Source organism: Nicotiana tomentosiformis, chromosome 1 (genome assembly GCF_000390325.3).
Source record: "Nicotiana tomentosiformis chromosome 1, ASM39032v3, whole genome shotgun sequence".
NCBI classification, from domain to species: domain Eukaryota; kingdom Viridiplantae; phylum Streptophyta; class Magnoliopsida; order Solanales; family Solanaceae; genus Nicotiana; species Nicotiana tomentosiformis.
In genome coordinates, this window is record NC_090812.1 from 14,266,215 (window position 1) to 14,286,996 (window position 20,782).

General features: G+C 35.8%; 1 protein-coding gene and 1 long non-coding RNA gene across 2 annotated transcripts; both read right to left on the minus strand.

Annotated features, from left to right (window-relative positions):
• Positions 1-585: 585 nt before the first annotated feature.
• LOC104096035 (probable protein phosphatase 2C 10) lies at positions 586-11,386 on the minus strand. Its single transcript, XM_070177669.1, has 6 exons — positions 11,078-11,386; positions 10,814-10,932; positions 9,402-9,641; positions 8,612-8,888; positions 1,083-1,237; positions 586-986 (listed from the first exon to the last, which is right to left on the minus strand). Exons 2-6 carry the CDS (start codon positions 10,850-10,852, stop codon positions 846-848), a joined length of 852 nt encoding a protein of 283 aa, XP_070033770.1. The 5' UTR covers positions 10,853-10,932; positions 11,078-11,386; the 3' UTR covers positions 586-845.
• LOC138893393 (uncharacterized) lies at positions 1,622-8,605 on the minus strand. The gene is made up of 2 exons (XR_011408784.1): positions 8,228-8,605; positions 1,622-4,524 (listed from the first exon to the last, which is right to left on the minus strand). It is a non-coding gene; the product is annotated as an uncharacterized lncRNA (long non-coding RNA).
• Positions 11,387-20,782: the final 9,396 nt, after the last annotated feature.

Below are 20,782 nucleotides of genomic sequence, written 5' to 3' on the forward strand. Positions count from 1 at the left end.
TAGCTATTTGAACATAAATTAATCTCTTAACATTCTCTCGGTATTGTGAAGCTAAGGCGCTTTCCCATTTTTTTCTTTTTGTTTCAACATATGATTTCAAGTAATTTGAAGCTCGCTGGGTTGAGATATATGACTCAACCAGAACACTTGAAATGAAAAGTGTCTTCTCTTTTTTCTACATTGACAGAGAATTTCATACTATGACTATTAAACCTGCAGGCTTAATTCTTCACCATTTTACGCTCGTATGTGCAAACACATGCCGTGCATTTATTGGTTGGGTAAAGCATAAAGCACTGAGTGCAGGTAAACTTTTTCCAACCTGAGGTGTGCATCACGATTCTACTTCTCAATTCCAGGTTAGAGCGGCCAACATGGCTCATAAACGGAGCGCGGCACACTTATGAAATTGTCGTTTTGAGTCCCAACCCCTACTCACTCTTATGTTGACAAAACTGGTGACCAGTAATTGGCTTTCTGCAAAATTAGAATGTCCCAACTATACCATCAAAAAGCTTACTCATTTTCACCATTACAGGAAGCAATGGTTTGCCAACAAATGCAACATTGGAGTGTTCAAGCAAGTGAAGAAATATGATCCTGAGAATCTACTAGCTGAATAAATCAACATATAACAACCACACAGCCCGAGTAAAGAACATGAATATTACAAAAGGGTGGGGGGAAGAGGAAAAGATATAATCTCTTTCCAGGTAACACTTTAATACTTTATGCAGGATTATCCGAGACTTCGAGCTTCTTTCAGTCTATAAATCACGCCTCCTCTAACAAATACCCCTCTAATAAATATATATATACTGCACACGGGGATAAATCTCATGGATTTACCCCTTAAATCGGACAACAATGCATGAGATATCATCTTTACTTTCTCTGATCAGTGCTTCGATCGCTAACTGCTTGGCTGCCTTATGTGGGTCCTTGACTTTCCTCACAATGTCAACTGCCTCTTGATTAGACATTACCTGGAGAATCCGAAATCAGAAGCAAGAAAACAAGAAGTTGCACCACAGAGTACCAGAATGGGAAGGGAATAGAGAGAATGTTGGAGCAAACGGCACCTTCCATAGACCATCGCTCGCAAGTATGAGAATATCTGTATCCCCATCGACATCAGCATTTGTAACATCAGGATCAGAGCTCAGGTGTGATTTCAGATTCTTGTCCCCAAAAGCGCGAGATACAGCTAGTTGGCCATTCACTCTAGCAACATCTCCTGAGATTATATACAGTATATATATAATAGGCATGTCATTAACAATCTCCAAATACAACAATAGTTGAGACAGCTTTTAAATTTGCATCAAATCCATTTAGTTTGGATGTAAGGCACCGCAAAGGACTCTTGTGAATTCTAATACTAGATAAGAGAAGGTCTCTGGACTAAGATATTAGATCACTATCTTCTTTCTTTCTTTTTTCTCCCTCTCAGCACAAAGCACAAGTGAACTAGCAACAGTGAAATGAGATATTTTAGTCATCAGAACATATTATCACATTAACCAAAAAAGATTGTTGACACCATGGTTAAGTTCTATGAGCCAACTAAAAAAAACACTAACCAGCTTATATGCAACTAGTAAAAGGGAAGTCTACCATCTTCGGTGAGCCAAATGCGGTAGATATCAAATCATAAATCAGAACAAGCGCTTGATGTTATAAAGGTTGTATAAATGACAGGAAAAGACTTGCTTCGGGAGAATTTGAAGGAATGGGCAGTTGTCTCATTAAATGGTCTTTGGATCCTCACCTCATCAGCTAGCTTTTTTGAGGTTAAGTTAGGCCCAAAGTTCATTTCTTTTTACATGGTATCAGAGTCAGACCCATCCAAATTCTTAGTTTACCCAATGTCGGACCGCCAGATGTCAATGCTGGGCGAGGCAGATGTTTAGTGTTCCGTATAGGTTGAGGGAATAGGATGTTGTCTCCTTATATGGTCTTGAGCAATCCTCACCTCATGAGCTAGCTTCTGAGGTTGAGTTAAACCCAAATCATTTTCTTTATAGATCTTAAAATATTTCAACCCTTGTATGTAACATTTTTCTAATCTTTTAGATACCCTCTAAACTACATGTCTTGCGAAGAGAAACAAATGTGGGGATTTTCGATTAATTAAATCATTTCTTTCTTTTTTTATTTATTTATAAGGACCACTCAACCAGACCCCTCCCAAGGACAGTGGTAGGTTTCTCCCATTCTCCTCCTCCATTACCCCCACCCCACGGCTTTGACTCGAATTCTTAACCTCGTGGTTGGGGGTGGAGATTCCTTCGACAAGGCAAAGACTCTCTGTCATTCCAATTAATTAAAAAATTTAACTCCATTCTACCACCTTCTGCTTCAACCACTGCAGTTGGAATATTTCTTTCCGGGAGAAGATTTATTGCAATTAGTCGGATGTGGTTCTTATGCTCTAGTTAGTAAAGAATTTATTTTGCTCTATTCACTACTAGTTCCTCAATCCATGTCAAAAATAGTCTCAGGCCTTCGTGCACTAACACATAATAAACCACCATAAGATTTGTTAACTTAAGCCTGTGGCCCGCTCCTTCACTCCAATACTCAAAGGACAGATGGAACTATTTCTTTCCAAACACAATGTTTACAAATGAACTTCACAGTATACAACCTACAGAACCTATGAAAAGAACCCACTATAAGTGTTCTCTAGAAAACCCCACCGGTCATTCTTTAGAATAAAAACAGCAACGACCAATTATTTTCATTTTAATTTATTTCCCAATTACCTAACTTGTGGAAAACAAACACTTCGTGTTTGTCTCCACAAATTTATGTCACCGGCTCATCTTCACAAATAGTTTTGATCATTGTATTTGTATATTCACCAGATAATGTAACTGGACTGGACATGTGGATGTAGAAAATGTAAATGTAGTTCCCCCAATCAACACATAGTGCACACCCCCACAAAGAGCGTAGCAAAATGGGCATTAACCCGACACCTCAAATTCACAAAGTAGACAAAATACTCTCCCAGTTTGAAACTTTACTTTGGTGGTGCTTGGTGAGAGGTGGAGAAAACTGGAAGGGGTGAAAGAAGGTTTCAATTAAAACTTGGACGTCAAATTCAGCAGGGAGAGTCCTTCCTAGCTAGAGATCTTGACCCAAATAAATACTTCATTAACGGGCTTGAAACTGCAGGGCCAGCTGTAACCGACCTAGTTACTGTAAACAACCCTAAGCTCAACTGATAAGCCAATACTATTTCTAAATTTTGGTAAATGGATTTTGGCAAACATATATCTTGGATTTTCAGATATACATGAAAGCACTTCTATGTTTTTATTAGCACGTATGGCGTTTGGTAAAACATCAATCAAAGAAAGTTTAACATGCAACTTATGGACCAAGTCATGAAGCATTTTTCATTTTTTATGCATACAAAATTGCTAATATCCAGAATCCAGTTCTCTGTCCCTCTTACCCTTAATACTCGGTTACTTCTTGAGTGCAGCTGTCATTTTCTCTGCTTTTGTCCAGAAAGATTTTGTACAATTAGTCCATCTAATAAGATTGTCTATTCCTCCTCTTCCAACAAAACCGTATGAAGTGTTATTTATCTTCAGCAATATTTACGTTCAGTAGTAAGTAAATAGTAAGTAAATTCTCAAACATCTCCTAACTACAATTCTTACAGAAATTTTCAGGATAGGCCCCCAAACAGTTTGCATTACGTTCTCGATAGTAATATTAATTGTATAATTTTGACTTTTCCACATTAACCTTCACTACACTAACAAATATCTTCAATCACATAAAACCACAAAAAATTGGACTCCTAATCTTGAGACCTAGCAACGTCAGATCAGTGTTAGAGAAAGCGCTCGCTTCCTCGCTTTAAGCGAGAAGCGATGCGAAGCGACTCAGTGCCCACTTCCCCATGTGAAGCGACTCAGGTAGAAAAAAGCGACCGCTTCCCACTAAAAAGTGAGAAGCGACCAAGCGAAGCGATGCGAAAGCGCTAGCTTCCTCACTTTAAGCGAGAAGCGATGCGAAGCGACTCAGTGCCCGCTCTAGGGTTCTGTTTCAACGTCCAAATAGCAGCGAAATGCTGGCGATTTTTTTTTTTTTTACCTTCGGTTCTTTCTCAGAATTGATGTCAATCCTTGGGTTCTTCTTTCTCTACCCAGTTTTTAACAGAGAATTACTGCCCTTTCTCTAATTTTTATATCTTTTATTCTTAGTTCTTATTGCCTTTCTTATGTGTTATGTAGTTGTTCTTTTAATGGCACCAAAAGAAGATAGTAAAGACCCGGCTTGGGCTTACTCTGCAAGAGTCCGCTTCACTTCAAAAAAGCAAACGATTCGCTTCTCGCTTTAAGCGAAATGGGGGTTGTCGCTTTTCCGCACTCCACGCTCTTCACAACACTGCGTCAGATGAAGTATCACATAAATTAGGTGTGAGAAATTAAACTAAATCTCATTGGTCTTTATTAGAAACAGAGAATTGGTACAATCCACTCAGGTCTCGGTTTCGAGCACCTAAGAATATGGTTGTCCAACGGGACGGGACGTCCCGCGTCCCGTCCCACTTAATTTTAAACGGGATGGCCCCATGTTAAACGGGACACGGGATGGGACAGGATGGCCATTTCATCCCGTTTATCCCGTCCCATTTCGTCCCGTCCCGTCCCATTTTGTCCCGTTTCGTCCCGTCCCGTCCCGCGTCCCTTTTTTTATAATTATAGTCGTTGGGCAACGGCTATAATTGCAAAAATAGCCGTTCCCAACGGCCAAAAACGGCCATATTTGGCCCCCACTCCCACCAAAACACCCCCCTACCCCCAAACTTTTAATATAATCCCTAAGTTTATTAAATTACACTTTGGCCCTATTTTCTACTATAAATACTCAAATCCTTCTTCATTTCTTCCCACAAAAATAAATTATTCTCTCTCAAATCCCTTTCATTCTATCTATATTATTCTCTCAATTTTCTCGCAATCAAGTGATAAGTTTCAAGTATTTGGACAAATATTTGGAGTAACTTTCAAGCTTCAAATTAATTTATCAAGTATTTGGAGCAATAGTTTGGGCAATTTCTTCAAGTTTCAATATTTAATCACGGTGCACTCGTTCCATCTCCTAATTTTAATATATATTTTTTGCGCATTATTTTAGTGCTTAATTTTTGTGTTTACTTTACGTGTTCTATTTTCGTATTTCATTTGTGTTTTTAATTTTTGTGTTAACTTTTTAAATTTAATTTCGTATTTAAATTATGGCACCTAAAAATGTATTTGGCGTATTTAAAAAAACTAGTAAAAAAAGTAGTAAAGGTGAAAGTAGTAGTAATTCTAATCATAGTCCTAATCCTAGCCCTTCTCCTATAATTAGAAAACATATAAATGAAATGACTCATGTTGATGAAACTTCATTTTCCCAACCCCCTGCATGTTATAATATTAATTTCGGAGAACAACTAGATCATGAAACTTTACAAAGACAATTTGGCAAGGATATTTTTATTGAGGACGAAGAAAATGAGGAAGAAGAATTAGATGAAACACCCACTAGTCCCGCAACACAAGCTCCAACTCAGAGTCAATCTCGATCTGGAGCTTTACCCCCTGTACCTCCTGTAAGGGGTAAGCCTAAGGGTGAACGTCCCAAAACATCACTTGTATGGAAATTTTTTAAACATGATAAAGTCAATCAACGTGCTACATGTGAAATATGTAAGCAACGATTTGTGCACACCAAAAGTGGTGGGACGGGGGGTTTATCTAGGCATTTAGGTAGGGACCACAAAGCTTTTATGGATACAAGCTAAAATAGAAGCCGGGCAAATACCGGATCCTAGCACTGGTACTAGCACTCCTAGTATATCTGGCGGGGGTTCTAATTTTTTACAACAACAGCTTGACCCTGCTTCTGGTACGATTTTACGCCCATATAACAAAGATAGAGATCGTGAGAACTTAGCAAAAATGGTAGCTGTATGTGGCTTACCTTTTACTTTTCCTTCTCACCCTGCTTTTGTTCATTATATACAAGAAACTTATAATCCTTCTTTTCAAGGTTTTCCTAAGACTACAGTTAGAAATGATGTTTTTAAATTTCAAACCGAAATATCTTCAGTATATTCGTTGTGTATTTTTTCACTTAGATTGTAAAGTGTCTATCACATCTGATATAGGTCGTAGTCCTAATGGTTGTGATTATTTAACTGTTACATGTCATTGCGTTGATCATCACTTGAACATGCAAAAACGTATTATTGGTTATAAATTTGTTGATTCAAAACACACTGGAGCATATATTATTGCAACTACTGTTCTACAAATACTTGGTTATAAATTTATTTTCTGATGCTTGTAGTAAAGTACAACATGATTGCGGCTATATTTTTCGGGCTAATACAGCGAGTAGAATTCGTGAATTTGCTCAACAATGTGCTAGTGCTAACCTTCCATATAGAAAAGTTCCAAAAGATGTTTGTACTAGGTGGAATTCTACTTATGAAATGCTTAAAGTTGCTTATGATTATCGGGTGCCTATACAAAAGGTATTTAATATGCATAATGGTATCCCCACTGATCAAATTGTTGATTCTGATTGGGATCAGATCAAAGAGCTTACTAAATTTTTAGAAAAATTTTATTATGCTACAAAACAATTTTCTGGTATATATTATCCTACTATTACACAAATATTATGGTATATTTGTGAAATTTCTGTTGTATTTGGTAAGTATAAAACTAATCCAACTTATGCACCGGCCATTAATGAAATGATTACAAAATTTAAAAAGTATTTTTTCCCTATTCCCCAAGTTTATTTAATTTCTACTATACTTAACCCATCTTTAAAATTAAGAGGTGCAAAGGGACTTGTTCGTAAAATTTATGAGAATTTAGCAATTCAAGAAAATGAACAACCATCTCTCGAAGAATGCCAAGCAAACATATATTCTTATGTTAGATCAATGTTTGATAAATATAAATCTATGGAAACAACAGGTGGTGAAACTGCTCCTTCTACTTCTAAGTCTAGAGTAGAAGTTCTATGGGAAGATATGGATGATATAACAGGTTTTGATTCCTCTATTGATGATGAACTTGATTCTTATCTTAATCAAGGATTGGAAAGTATTAAAGACGAAGAAGGCAACGAACAACTTTTGGCATGGTGGAGGGAGCGTGGCAAGGCTTTTCCAACACTTTCCATAATGACCCGAGATATCCTTGCTATTCAAGCATCATCAGTAGCATCGGAGAGTGCTTTTAGCGCGGCAACATTTCAAATCGGAGATCATAGACATTCATTAGCGGAGGACAGCCTAGAGATTTCCGTATTATTCAGAGATTGGATTAATTCAGAAAGAAGAAATCTTGGTTTTGAAAAATTAACCACTAGGGAAGAAGAAGAATACAATGAGATACTTAGCACTGGGAGCGATGACGGCATGGAACTCATGGAACATCAATCAACATTGCCAATTCCAGAACAATGTCCGAGAGAAATTATAGATAAGTTACAACGAAGTTATATAGGAGCTTACAAATATTAGTATGATAATTTTTTATTGGCTACTAAGAGGCCTAGTTCAAAGTTCAAACAGAACCCTTCCTAGAAGGTGGCTGCATAGATTAGGTGCTCTTCAAAAGAATTATATTTGTATGTGAGATTTGAAAGTTCTATTAATAAAATAAAAGGCTCTAAGCGTTGAATTTGTTTTATGAATTCTCTTACACTCTTACTTAGTTACTTAATGGATTGAAATTATATTAAATAAATTATAACTCTATTATATATTTATAATTGCTAGAATATTTTATTACAAGTCTTTTGTTTTAATATTTTATAATTCTTTACTTAGTTTCCTAATTTTTGTTTAATTTTTAAATTTATTGAATAAGTCAAAAAACTAGATGTTGCAAACTTTAAAAACTTAGTCATTGCCAAAAGAATATCCGTTGTCAAACTCAATGCTTAAATAATTTTTTTTAAAAAGGCACTTAAGGCCCGCGAACCCGTCCCGTCCCATCTCGTTTGTTAGAGGGACGGGATGGGCCTACCGTCCGTCCCGTTCCGTCCCGTTTGTTAGCGGGACGGGATGGGCCTACCGCTTCGTCCCGTTTGTCCCGTCCCATTTCGTCCCGTCCCGCCACCGTCCTGGCTAAATGTCGTCCCGTCCTGTCCCGTCCCGTTAATTTTGTCCCGTCCCGTTAGACAGCCATACCTAAGAATAGAGTATTTCATGGTAGGGAGCACCTCACCCTTAAATGGGCCCTAAGGCACGAATCCAGATTAGTCAGTCCAATGGATTTCGGAATGCCATATAGTTAAACCAAAAAAAGGAAATCTTACCACACACCAAAAGAAAAAGGAACGGCAATATCTACTCTATTAAGAATAATTGAAGAGGGACCATACAGGCCTATGACTAAGGTAATATATATGTATGAACCAAGTTAGGACTTAAGGAAATAACTAATTCAGGCCATTTCAATTTGTATTACAAGATACATTGAATATAGAAAAGAAACAACACTACATCTACAGGAGTAGCCATAGCATGTGCACACTTATAAAAGAAGAGAAAAACACAGCATGTGAGAAGCACCTGGCATGTTTGAGACAAAACCACCTCTGTTTTCAATGTCGCCTCGCTCAGTGTTTGGTTCATGATCAATTGATAGCTGGATGGCCTGACCCCTCCTAGAGAGCACTGCTCTGGAATCTCCAACATTTGCTACCCATAGCTTACGACCGTTTATAAGAATTGCAGTCACAGCAGTGGAACCACCTCTTCCAAGATCAGGACTGTGTGAAAGAATAGCTTGATCTGTTCTCTCATATGCTTTTAAGATTGCCCTATGAGGGTCATTCCGAAAATCTTCCTAGAAGTTTTAAACGTAAAAGTTGAGAGAAACCCAAAGAAAATCCCCTCCCCCCTAGCACCCAAAAGTGAAACAATAAACAGACTCCTTTTTTTAAAGTAAAGAAATAAAGCTGCCCAAGATCAAATTATCATGCATTTGATGCATTTAATGTTAAAAGTAATGCATTAGGATTTTGTTCTTGGCATGACACACTTATATCTGAGTCGATCAACGTCTCTACTAGCACTGCTTGTTGATCTCTAAAAGAATACTTTAGCTCAAAATTGCATGAATGCTCTAGCTAGATCACCGGTAGCATTCTCCAATAAAAACCACCCTTGTGCAAGGTATAGAAAGAGGGGAAATAGGAAGCATGCGTAAAATATGTTTGGATGAAAATCAACAACATAGCTATCATTGTATGCCCCAAGTAAATTGTCTTGCTTAAGACATAAATAACACAACGAGCCAAGCATTTCTTACAGAGCTTAGAAGTTTATTTTGCAGAGCTACCTAAAACCCACAATTTACCTCGTTTAAGATATTGGAAAACAAATGCTTCTGTAAATAGGCAGGAACACTATCTCCCAAATGCCCATCATAAATAGCAAAAAGTCCTAGTTCACGTCCTTGCAACTGGACGAATTTAGCAACATGGAAATCCTCCATGGGATGACTAGCTTTCCCCTTAACCAAGCTGAAACCATACTTTGTAGGCCCTTGCTTGCTTCTTCCTTTTCCAGAGCTACATGATGACCGTCCTCCTGCAAGCTAAACGCAAAATGATACATCAGCTTTCTAAACCCAGCCAAATATGTAATGCAGACAACCCATAAAATTGAGACTGAACAACCACCCCACCAAAATTTACTATAACAACTAAAATCCAGCTGATATGGAAGTAAAATTTTTGAAGTCATTAATCAGGCTTTCTTAGAAAGAGGACCAACGGAACGCCAATCATGAAAAATGTAAGTAGTAATTCCTGCAACGGAAGAGGGGTAAAGTTGTAATACTACATGTCCCAACAAAACCAGAGGATAGAATGCTAAATATCAGAGAATTACTCCCCATCAAATACGTTCTCACTGCAAACAGACGAAGCCAGAACTTTAGGAGCCAACTGAGAAGAAAATAAACAGATTAAGATTCCCAAGGGCTTCTAGAAACATGTGTTCTACGAAGGGCCAAAGGTGGGTCATTCAAAGATGGTTAATAAAAATTGTTAAGACAGGGAAGTCATGACACCATTTGACCCGAAGATGGCACTTTCCTGCAGCCAATACTAGAGACTACAACAACAACAACAACAACAACACGGTAAAATCGCACAAGTGGGTCTGGAGAGGGTAGAATGTACGCAGACATAGAAAAAGGACAACATTTAATCCAAATTATTTCAGAACAGAGCAATACATGTTAGTTTATTTTCACAAAATGCAAAAGCCCACTTTCACCTAAGCCATAGATAAGAAAGGGCAGCCCGGTGCACTAAGCTCCCGCTATGCGCGGGGTCTGGGGAGGGGCCGGACCACAAGGGTCTATCGTACGCAACCTTACCCTGCATTTATGCAAGAGGCTATTTCCACGGCTCGAACCCATGACCTCCTGGTCACACGGCAACAACTTTACCAGTTACGCCAAGGCTCCCCTTCCAGAAACATAACTAGAAGAGACTCCTCAGTCTTTCCCAGGAACATAACTCAAGAAGACCTTCATAATTTGGCTAAACCCCTAAAATAATTGCTTAAGAATGAATTTTAGTTTTCTATGGAGAAGCATCATTTAAGGACTTCCATCACAAAGCTAAAGGCATCAGCCTATCATACATACTAATTAAAGTAACAGCTAAAAAATAGGGATATAACATAAAAAGGAAAACAAATATGCATCAAGAAAGACCTAAAAGAATCCAAAAGATTTAGCTGCCAATTAAACCTCACCTGCGAGAAGAGAGAATTGAAGCAGCATAAATTACCCATATAATTCAGTTACTCCTCAGCCGCCTACTATAGTAAGCAACATGAACCATAACCCCTCTTAAAATCCTGAAATTCACAACCTGCAACATCAAAGAAAGAATCTTGATCGTCAAATAGATAAAAAAAACCAACCACCAAAACATATCCAAGAATCCATCTTTCTTCTAAAATCACCAAATTTTCAAAAATCAAGATTTGGGTATTGCAAAAAAGTCTCCAACTTACCGATCCACCAGTCTCCTAAATTCCGAAGATACAAAGAGATAAATATTGATATGCCAATAAGAATTGACTTTTGGCTTGACCAAAACTTATATATGTAAGATGTACGATTAAACAGAAGCAAAATCACAGATTAACAAAGAAATTTTAGAAGTTTGAAAAGTTATGGAGATGGAGTTTAATGGAGTTTGTGAAAGTGTTGGATTTGCTGTGCAGGCAAGAATGGCTGTCAAAGCTTTTGCTTTGGGTTTTTGGGCTTCCCTTATTGACTTTGTTATCTTTATTATTTATTGTTTGTACTAATGTTACAGCCAGTCAGAGGGGACTACTTGTTTTTCTTTCTTATAGTACAGCTGGGTTTCCGTTTTGTTTCCTTTTTCCTTTTCTAACAGTGAAAATATTTAATTTAAGTGGTAAAATGAAAAGGAGTTTAAGGAATTAGTACTATAAATTATTTTATTAACAGAAAAAGTAGTACTAAAACTGATCATCGACTTTTCGACCATGTTCTTTGGTCAGCACTTGTACTTTTTAAATCCATTTCAACTTAATAAAGAACCTTGCTTTTCAACTGTTTATCACCAGTTTTTACCACAACCCTTATCAATAATTTTATCTGAAACCTCTTTTTCTTATAAGATCTACTGTAGTGTTGCACACTTGCAATATCTGTAGCAAAAGCAAAGTACAAAAAGATTGTCAACGGAATTGGAATCTGCAGTTCACGTGATTTGATGAGTTGGCCAGAATTATACCAAGAAAGTCCAAGCATATTATACCAGTATACGTTTGAATATAGATTCGATTGAAATTTTAAAAAAATATTAAAATTATGTTAAAAAATAATTTTTGAAAGTTGAAATTGTATTTGAATATATATTTTATTTGAAAAAAATTTAAATTTTTGTGATAAAGTTTTGTGAATGAAAAAAAAATCTCCACCCAAAAAAGAATTTAATTTGAAAAAAATTCTCACTTTTTTTCTTTAAAATGATCATATTCCATGAAAAACAATGTTTTCAAAAAAAAAAATCGAAAACAGGTAGCCAAAATCTATGGCCAAACAAGAGCTAAGTATTTTATATTTTTTCCATGACAGTGGTGTCTGGACCGCTCGCGTGCATGTTGAGTATTTCATTAGGTACTTGTTATCAGGGGTGGAACCAGTATGTCGCCTACGGGTTTGGTCGAACTCAATAGTTTTAGTTCAAACCCTATATTTGCCTTAAAAAATTCAATGAATATGTATAAATTATTAATTTAGAATCTAATAACTTAAAAAGATTAGAATCACTAACCTATAAGTTTCAAATCCCTGTTATCTTCTATTAGCACGATAACTTTGCCAAAGCTTAGGCAGATATGAAATAATCACCTAATATATTTTTTTTCCTACACTAAAATTTAAACTTGAGATCTCATAATTTTTTCACCCGCTTTATTAACCACTAAGGCACATTCTTAGGTGGTTCAAGCATATTATACCTTACCCATCACTTATAGGTAATGTGAGAAAGTAAAAAAGGGAGGGTGAGTAAAAAGAAAATTGGCCTTTTACTTCCACAGTATTTTTGGTTTTTACTACGAGCAATAGGATTAGGGATGAAAATAAAATTTTGGAGCCCGTTTGGCCATAAAAAAAATTCACTTTTTTGAAATTTTTTTAATTTTTTACGAAATCAGCATTTTGCCATAAAATTTTTAATTTTTCACTTGAAGATGAATTTTGGAATTTTTTGAAAATTTAAAAAATTCCAAAAAGTTATTTTTCAAAATTTTCACTCAGATCACTCACAAAAATTTAAAAAAAATTCAAATTATATTCATGTCCAAACACAATTCTAATTTTCAAATACCATTTTCACTTGAATTTTTTTTTCACTTTTTTTGGAATTTTACGATTCTTATGTCCAAACGCCCGCTTGGGCAAAGAAATAGAGTGCTTGCTATTCAAAGGACAAATGACATTGGCAATCAACTAATAGACCAAAGACCAGTTCCCCTAGTTTTACGATACTTCAATTGGTTTAATACTGTGTATAATGCATATTAATGCTTTCCAAATGAAATGGCATTTTGAATAAAATAAATAGCATTATCAAAAGTTTGGACATCTCTAATGTGAAAATCTTAGTTTAATTTTTGAACTACACACTGACACCTTTTTGAGAAGTTGGCAATGGGCACTTGGAAGACTTTTTAAGCGATAATATTCTTTTTTGCTTTTATTAGCAGATAAATTGAATAATGGTTGGCTTTCTCTAGCACTTCTAACAAAGATTTAGTACATGCTAACTTGAACATTATCTTATAGAGAAAATAAAAGGAAGATAAATAAATAGATTCCAATAGTTGATAAATGTGAAGTTCAACTCTAAAGGGTTGATCTATAAACTTAAAGGAAAAGTTGTTAATTTAGAGATCAAGTAATTGAAATCTCACCCAGAACACTTTCTTTGAATAATTCAAATTGTATGGAGTCTAGCTTTGCCGTCCATGTCCATCATCATTCCTAATAAGGGTTAGTCTAATATAAGTTTTTGGTGAGAAAATATTATATGTTTCCAAGTGTGTTGAGTTCCAACTCTAAAAATGAAATTCCTTCGTAGGAGCTAAAACTTCGCATAGTGAGCTTTCTACAGTATAAATTTATAATGTCACGCAATCTTTGTTTTGCTTTCGGAAAGAGTTGTTGAAGGTTCGAGAAACTTGTTTTACTCAAGTTTTTACTTCATCTCTTAAGGAAAGACGACAATAATATCAAGTGTTAGAAGTGGAAAGAGCGAGAATATTACACTCCGAATTAAATCACCATGGTCCCACCTAAGCAATTGAATTGTATAAATACAAATCAGGGCACTCAAGAAATAATTAGGGTTGTCTTAACTCTTAATTGGCCAAAAATGTGATGATGACCAAAAATAGAATTGGATTAACATGTGGAATGAAGGTCAACAACTGAACTAATAATGGAGAAAAAACAAATCCATTGGAACAAATGCAGCCGTACGTCAAAAGAGGGCCATGTCTCTACGCGCATTGTAGACCAATTTTTTTCATTAAATTCAGTTACATTAGGAAGACCATTGACAATTTCAACTTGGTATTAATTAAGTTCATATCATGCCTTCACATCCTATGAAGACAACAACATTTAGTTTCACATTTATGAAATTGAAAAGTCCATACACTACCAAATGTCCAAATCCACAAATTGAAATAATTACCAAGAAGTCCCAATTTGTTATAAGAAATATCAAATTATATTATGGTGGATGTCTACTCTTCCTCCATGATCTTCATCTCAAATGCTTAATGACATATTCAATAACATATTTTCTATGTTTAATGAATATTCAATGACATATTTTCTTCACTTTTCATGCATATATAAAAATGCTTTGTAATAGATAGGAAAACACACACAATTGAAGAAAAATAATAATCTCTCCTCTCTTTCTCTCTATATCTCTTAGCTTGTTTTTCCTTGTTCTATATTGTTACTTTGAGCTATATTTCATAACACGTTATCGCACGAGACTCTATCGTCTCAAGAAGCTCTTTGAGAAGACTAAGGTATAACTTGTCTCTTCTTTTAATTATGACTGATATTATGAAAAGAAAGTTTGTTGCCCTTGAAATTTCGGGCAAGAACTATATGACATAGGTGTTGGATGCTGAAATCCATTTAGATGCAATGGGTCTTGAAGACGCCATTAAAGATAAAAAATAAAGCATCTACCCAAGATTGTGCTAAGGCCTTGATTTTCTTGCGCCATCACCTTGATGAAGGGTTAAGATAGAATATCTCACAGTCAAAGATCTACTTGCTTTGTGGAATGACTTAAAGGAAAGATATGACAACTGAAAGTTGGTCACTCTTCCACAAACACGGTATGATTGGGCTCATCTGAGGCTTCAAGACTTTAAGTCTGTTTCTGAAATAATTTTGTGATGTTCAGAATTACTTCTAAATTGAAACTTTGTGGAGATACTATCTCTAACTATGATATGCTTGAAAAAACGTTCACAGCGTTGCATGCCTCCAATATGGTCTTGCAACAGCAGTACCGAGAGAAAGGTTTCAAGAAGTACTCTGAGTTGATTTCTCTTCTCCGTGTGGTTGAACGAAACAACGACTTGCCCATAAGAAATCACGAAAATCGACCCACTACGTCTACACCATTGCTTGAAGTGAATGAGGTGTATTCCCATTATTCTAAGCGTGGAAAAGGCTGTGGCCGTGTTCGTGGTCGTAGTCGTGGTCGTGGCCGTGGCCAAGGAAAAAATTTTCCTGGTGTTAATCACCCCCCAAAGAAAAATAACCACCAAAAGTGGAAAGAGCCAAAGGCAAATGGTTCAGAAATTGAATGTTATCGTTGTGGTGAAAAAGTACATTGGGCAAATATTTGTCGCATACCAAAATATTTGGTTGAGCTTTATCAAGCATCTCTAAAGAATAAAGGCATTGAAGGTAATGTCTATGACAATTAATTTGACATCATCCACTTGGACATGGCAGATTTTTTTGAGCACCCTCATGAAAAAATAAACCACTCGATCGGTGATGGATCTGTGGTTAAAGATGATTGAGCAGTTTGATTTTTATGTTTTCCTATTCGTAGTATCTAATGAATAAACATCTTGTAATTTTTATTACACTTAATAATACTTCTTATGTAGTTCTTAAAAATATATGCATTTCCAAAATTTCATAAATTTCACAAACAAGGAGTAATATCTAAGTAATTAGTGTCCTAGTCTCAATGATCTTTTAACGCTTTTGATTTTTCTTTAAGTTACTTTAATTCTCTTTAAGAAAAAGTTTACAAGCATCCTAAAAATAACTTTTGTTACTTGACTCTCAATTCCAATCTTTCTTTGAAAAAGAAAAAAAATCTAGTACATCGGGACCTAAATTTTTTCATGTACATGGATAAAATATTAGGAATAAAGAAAAGAGAAGAAGCTAAGTATGTTCTTTTCTTATACGGATCAATCGTTTTTCATGCAATGTGTAGGAAAATGTAAATAACTTATACATGTAAATAATTTTGTTGTAGTTGTATTAGTTATATGTATAATGTACTTATAATTGTATTATTCTTGCTATATAATTATTTATATCATAATTAGAATTTTCTCGAAATTGCATTAAAAGGTCACTATTGAATCATTGGTTTAACTTTATTTTTTCTCCTTTTTCTCTGAAAATACTAATATTTATTCATATACTTCTTTTTGTATGTCAAACCATGGGAAGCAAATATGGATATCTCTCAAAGCAAACTTGGATCAAATTTCAATTGTAAAATAATTTGCTTAATTGATTCATGTACGACACATACAATATTCAAAGAGAAGAAATATTTCTCTCATTTAGGTATGTATAAGGCAGATGTTACTACAATTTCTGGTAGTAGTAATCTAATTGAAGGCTCTGGAAGAGCCACTATAACTCTGCCTAATGGAACAATACTTATCACAGAGAATACAATGTTCTCCTCCAAGTCCAAGAGGAACTTGTTGAGTTTTAAAGGTATCCGTCGAAATGAATTTCATATTGAGACAATAGATGAGAATAATATCGAATATCTTATCGTTACCAAGAATGTCTCTGGCCAGAAAAGGGTTATTGAGAAGTTCACATCTTTATCTTGTGGCATGTATTGGACAAGAATTAGTGCAATTGAGGCATATTCTATCGTAAACCAAAAGGTTATTGATTCCAATACTTTTGTACTTTGGCACGATCGATGGGACATCCTGGATCAATTATGATGAGACGAATTATAGAAAACTCAAATGGGCATCCACTATAGAATTTAAAGATTCTTTTAAATAATGAATTTTCTTTCACTTCTTGTTATCAAAGCAAGTTAATTATTAGACCATCACCAACAAAGGTTGGGATTGAGTCCCCTGCGTGTTTGTAACGTATACAAGGGGATATTTGTTGACCTATTCACCCACCTAGTGGGTCGTTTAGATATTTTATGGTCTTAATAGATGCATCTTCTAGATGGTCTTATGTGTGCCTATTGTCATCTCGCAACCTGGCATTTGCAAAATTAATGGCACAAATAATTCGATTACGGGCACAGTTTCCCGATAATCCAATTAAGTCTATTCGACTTGATAATGCTGCTGAGTTTTCATCCCAAGCATTTAATGATTATTTCTTATCAATTGGGATAAAAGTAAAACATATTGTAGCTCATGTTCACACTCAAAATAGCCTTGCAGAGTCTTTGATTAAACGTCTACAATTGATAGCAAGACCGTTACTCATGAAAATGAAATTACCCACTTCTGTTTGGGGTCATGCCATTTTGCATGCAACAATGCTAATTCGTCTCAGACCGATAAATTATCACAAATATTCTCCGTTGCAATTAGTTTTAGGTCATGAACCTAATATATCTCATCTAAGAATTTTTGGATGTTGTATATGTGCCTGTAGCACCGCCATATCGCACCAAGATGGGTCCCCAAAGAAGGTTAGGAATATATGTTGGATTTGAATCGCCTTCCATTATTCGCTACCTCAAAATATTAACGGGAGATTTGTTCACTGCTCGATTTGCAGATTGTCGATTCGATGAGACATTTTTTCCAAAATTAGGGGGAGAAATTGTTGAAATCAAACGGAAAATTTCGTGAAAAAATTCATCATTGTCTCATCTTGATCCACTTGCCTCTATTTGTAAAAAAAAAAAAGAGGTGCAAAAGATTATCCAATTGCAGAAAATAGCAAATCAAATGCCAGATGCATTTACGGATCTGAAAAGGATAATGAAATCACATATCCCTGCAGAGAATGTTCCAGTCCGTATTGATGTTCCTGATGGACAATCTTCTAGTGTCATAGCTAATGAGCTAAAAGCACGCCTAATGCGTGGCAGACCATTGGGTTCTAAGGATCGAAATCCTAGAAAAAGGAAAATAAATGATCAAGATGACACTACGAAAGAGTCTCATAAAGAAACCCATGATTTAACCAATCCTGAGATTCATGAGGATATCGATGAGCCTGAGACTCAAAAAAAATAAGGATCTATAAATAAATCCAATAGATATTGAGACAAATTTGAATCAATTGAATATAGTGGTGGATTATGTCTTTGCATACAATGTTGCATCTAGCATTATGCAAGATAATGAGGATCTTGAATCTCAAACTGTTGGAGAATGTCGACAAAGGCGTGATTGGCCAAAATATCAAGAAGCAATCTAATCTGAGTTGGATTCACTTGCTAAACGTGAAGTTTTTGGGTCTGTAGTCCAAACACCTAATGGTGTTAAACCTGTTGGCTATAAATGGGTCTTTGTACGTAAAAGGAATGAGAAAAATGAGGTTCAAATATATAAGGCACGCCTTATTGCACAAGGATTTTCACAAAGGCCTGGTGTCGATTATGAAGAGACGTATTCTCCTGTTATTGATGCTATAATGTTCTGTTATCTCATTAGTCTTGTTATCCATGAAATGCTTGACATGCATTTAATGGATGTGTTACAGCCTACCTTTTACGGCTCACTTGATAATGAGATATACATGAAAATTTCCGAGGGATTTAAAATGCATGACGCACATAATTCAAAGTCGAGGGAAATGTTTTCAATCAAATTGCAAAGATTTTTGTAAGGTCTAAAGCAATCAAGAAGAATTTGGTATAACCGCTTTAGTGAATATTTATTAAAGGAAATGTTATATAAATGATGCCATTTGTCCATGTATTTTTATAAAGTAAACAACATCGGAGTTTGTTGTACCTGCCGTATATGTTGATGACATAAACCTTATTGGATCTCCTACAGAACTCCAAAAGGCCATTGATTATTTAAAGAAGGAATTCGAGATGAAAGATCTCGGAAAGACAAAATTATATTTTTGGTTTGCAAATTGAACATTTGGCAAACGGGATTTTTGTTCATCAATCTGCCTACATAGAAAAGGTATTAAAACGGTTTTACATGGATGAAGGACATCCATTAAGTACTCCGATGGTTGTTAGATCACTTGATGTGAATAAGGACCCGTTTCGACCTCAAGAAAAGAATGAAGAGCTTCTTGGTCCTGAAGTACCATATCTTAGTGCAATTGGTGCACTAATGTATCTTGCTAATACTACAAGGCTGATATAACTTTTTCAGTTAATGTCTTAACAAGATATAGCCCTGCTCCTATAAGGAGACATTGGAATGGAATCAAACACATATTGCGGTATCTAAAAGGGACTACCGATATGGGCTTATTTTATGGCAATGATTGTAGTCCCGATATTGTTGGTTATGCCGATGCTGGGTATTTATCTGACCCACACAAGGCTCGATCTCAAACAGGTTATATGTTTACATGTGGAGGCACTGCAATATCTTGGCGATCGACTAAGCAATCAATCATGGCTACTTCATCTAATCATGCTGAGATAATTGCTATTCATGAAGCAAGTCGAGAATGTGTATGGTTGAGGTCTATAATACACCTTATTCGAGACAAATGTAGTTTAAAGTGTGACAAACTACCCATAATTTAGTATGAAGACAACGCAATATGCATAGCTCAATAAAAGGGAGGATTCATAAAAGGAGATAGAACAACGCAATATGCACATTTCAAAAGAATGGTGATATCAATGTGCAACAGATCCGTTCAAGTGATAATATTGCTAATTTTTTTACCAAATCTCTACCAACGTCAACCTTCAAGAAACTAGTGTACAAGATTGGGATGCGAAGGCTTAAGGATATGAATTGATCTCATCAGGGGGAGTTAATACACGGTGTACTCTTTTTTCCTTACAAGGTTTTGTCTCACTGGGTTTTCCTTGTAAGGTTTTTAATAAGGCAACCAAAAAGCGTATTTCTAAATATATGTACTCTTTTTCCTTCACTAGAATATTTTTTCTATTTCTAATAAGGTTTTAACGAGGCACATTATCTATGGACATCCAAGGGAGAGTGTTATAAGAAATATCAAATTGACGAAATGCATTGAATTCCCAGTCGCCATTGGAATAGAGAAAAGCAGAGACCGAATGAAGAGAACACATGCACAGCTTTGGGAATTTTTTGTATATAATGAATTGAATTGCAAAATGAACAAGCTAGATCCTATATATATACAGAGTATAACCACTTCCTAACTAACTGCCAGTTGTACACCTAACCTCCACTAACAATATAATTAACTAATAACTAACTAAATCAACTAACAATTAATTAAGCATCAGTGCACAACAAGACATTTATCTAACTCTTTCACACACCCCTCAAGCTAGGTGCCATGAAGATGTTCTTCATTCCTAGCTTGGACAGTAGATAATGATGTTGAGTGACACCCAATCCTTTAGTAAGAATGTCTGTTTGTTGTTCTGGAGAAGGAAGATGCAAAAGATGAACAAGCCCAAGTTGCACCTTCTCGCGGAAAAAGTGAAAATCGACATCAATATGATTCGTTCGCTCGTGAAATACTAGATTAGCAACTATTTGTATTGAAGACTTACTGTCACATAGCATGGGTGCAGGTTTCTGAATATGCACCCCCAATTCTTCAAATAAGTCAGTCACCCAAACTATTTCAGCTACTGTCGATGCCAAACTTCGATACTCAGCTTCTGCTAAGCTTCTGGATATGGTTGTTTGCTTCTTCGACTTTCATGAGATCAATGAGCTCCCAAACTTGATTAGATACCCAGTAACTGA

Excerpts from the sequence above, each read along its gene's own strand:
- LOC104096035 (XM_070177669.1), bottom strand. The coding sequence starts at position 10,852 with ATGGGTAATTTATGCTGCTTCAATTCTCTCTTCTCGCAG. Across the intron at positions 9,642-10,813 it reads TCAATTCTCTCTTCTCGCAG|CTTGCAGGAGGACGGTCATC; the intron begins GTGAGGTTTAAT and ends TTTTGCGTTTAG. Across the intron at positions 1,238-8,611 it reads TTTTGTCTCAAACATGCCAG|GAGATGTTGCTAGAGTGAAT; the intron begins GTGCTTCTCACA and ends ATATAATCTCAG.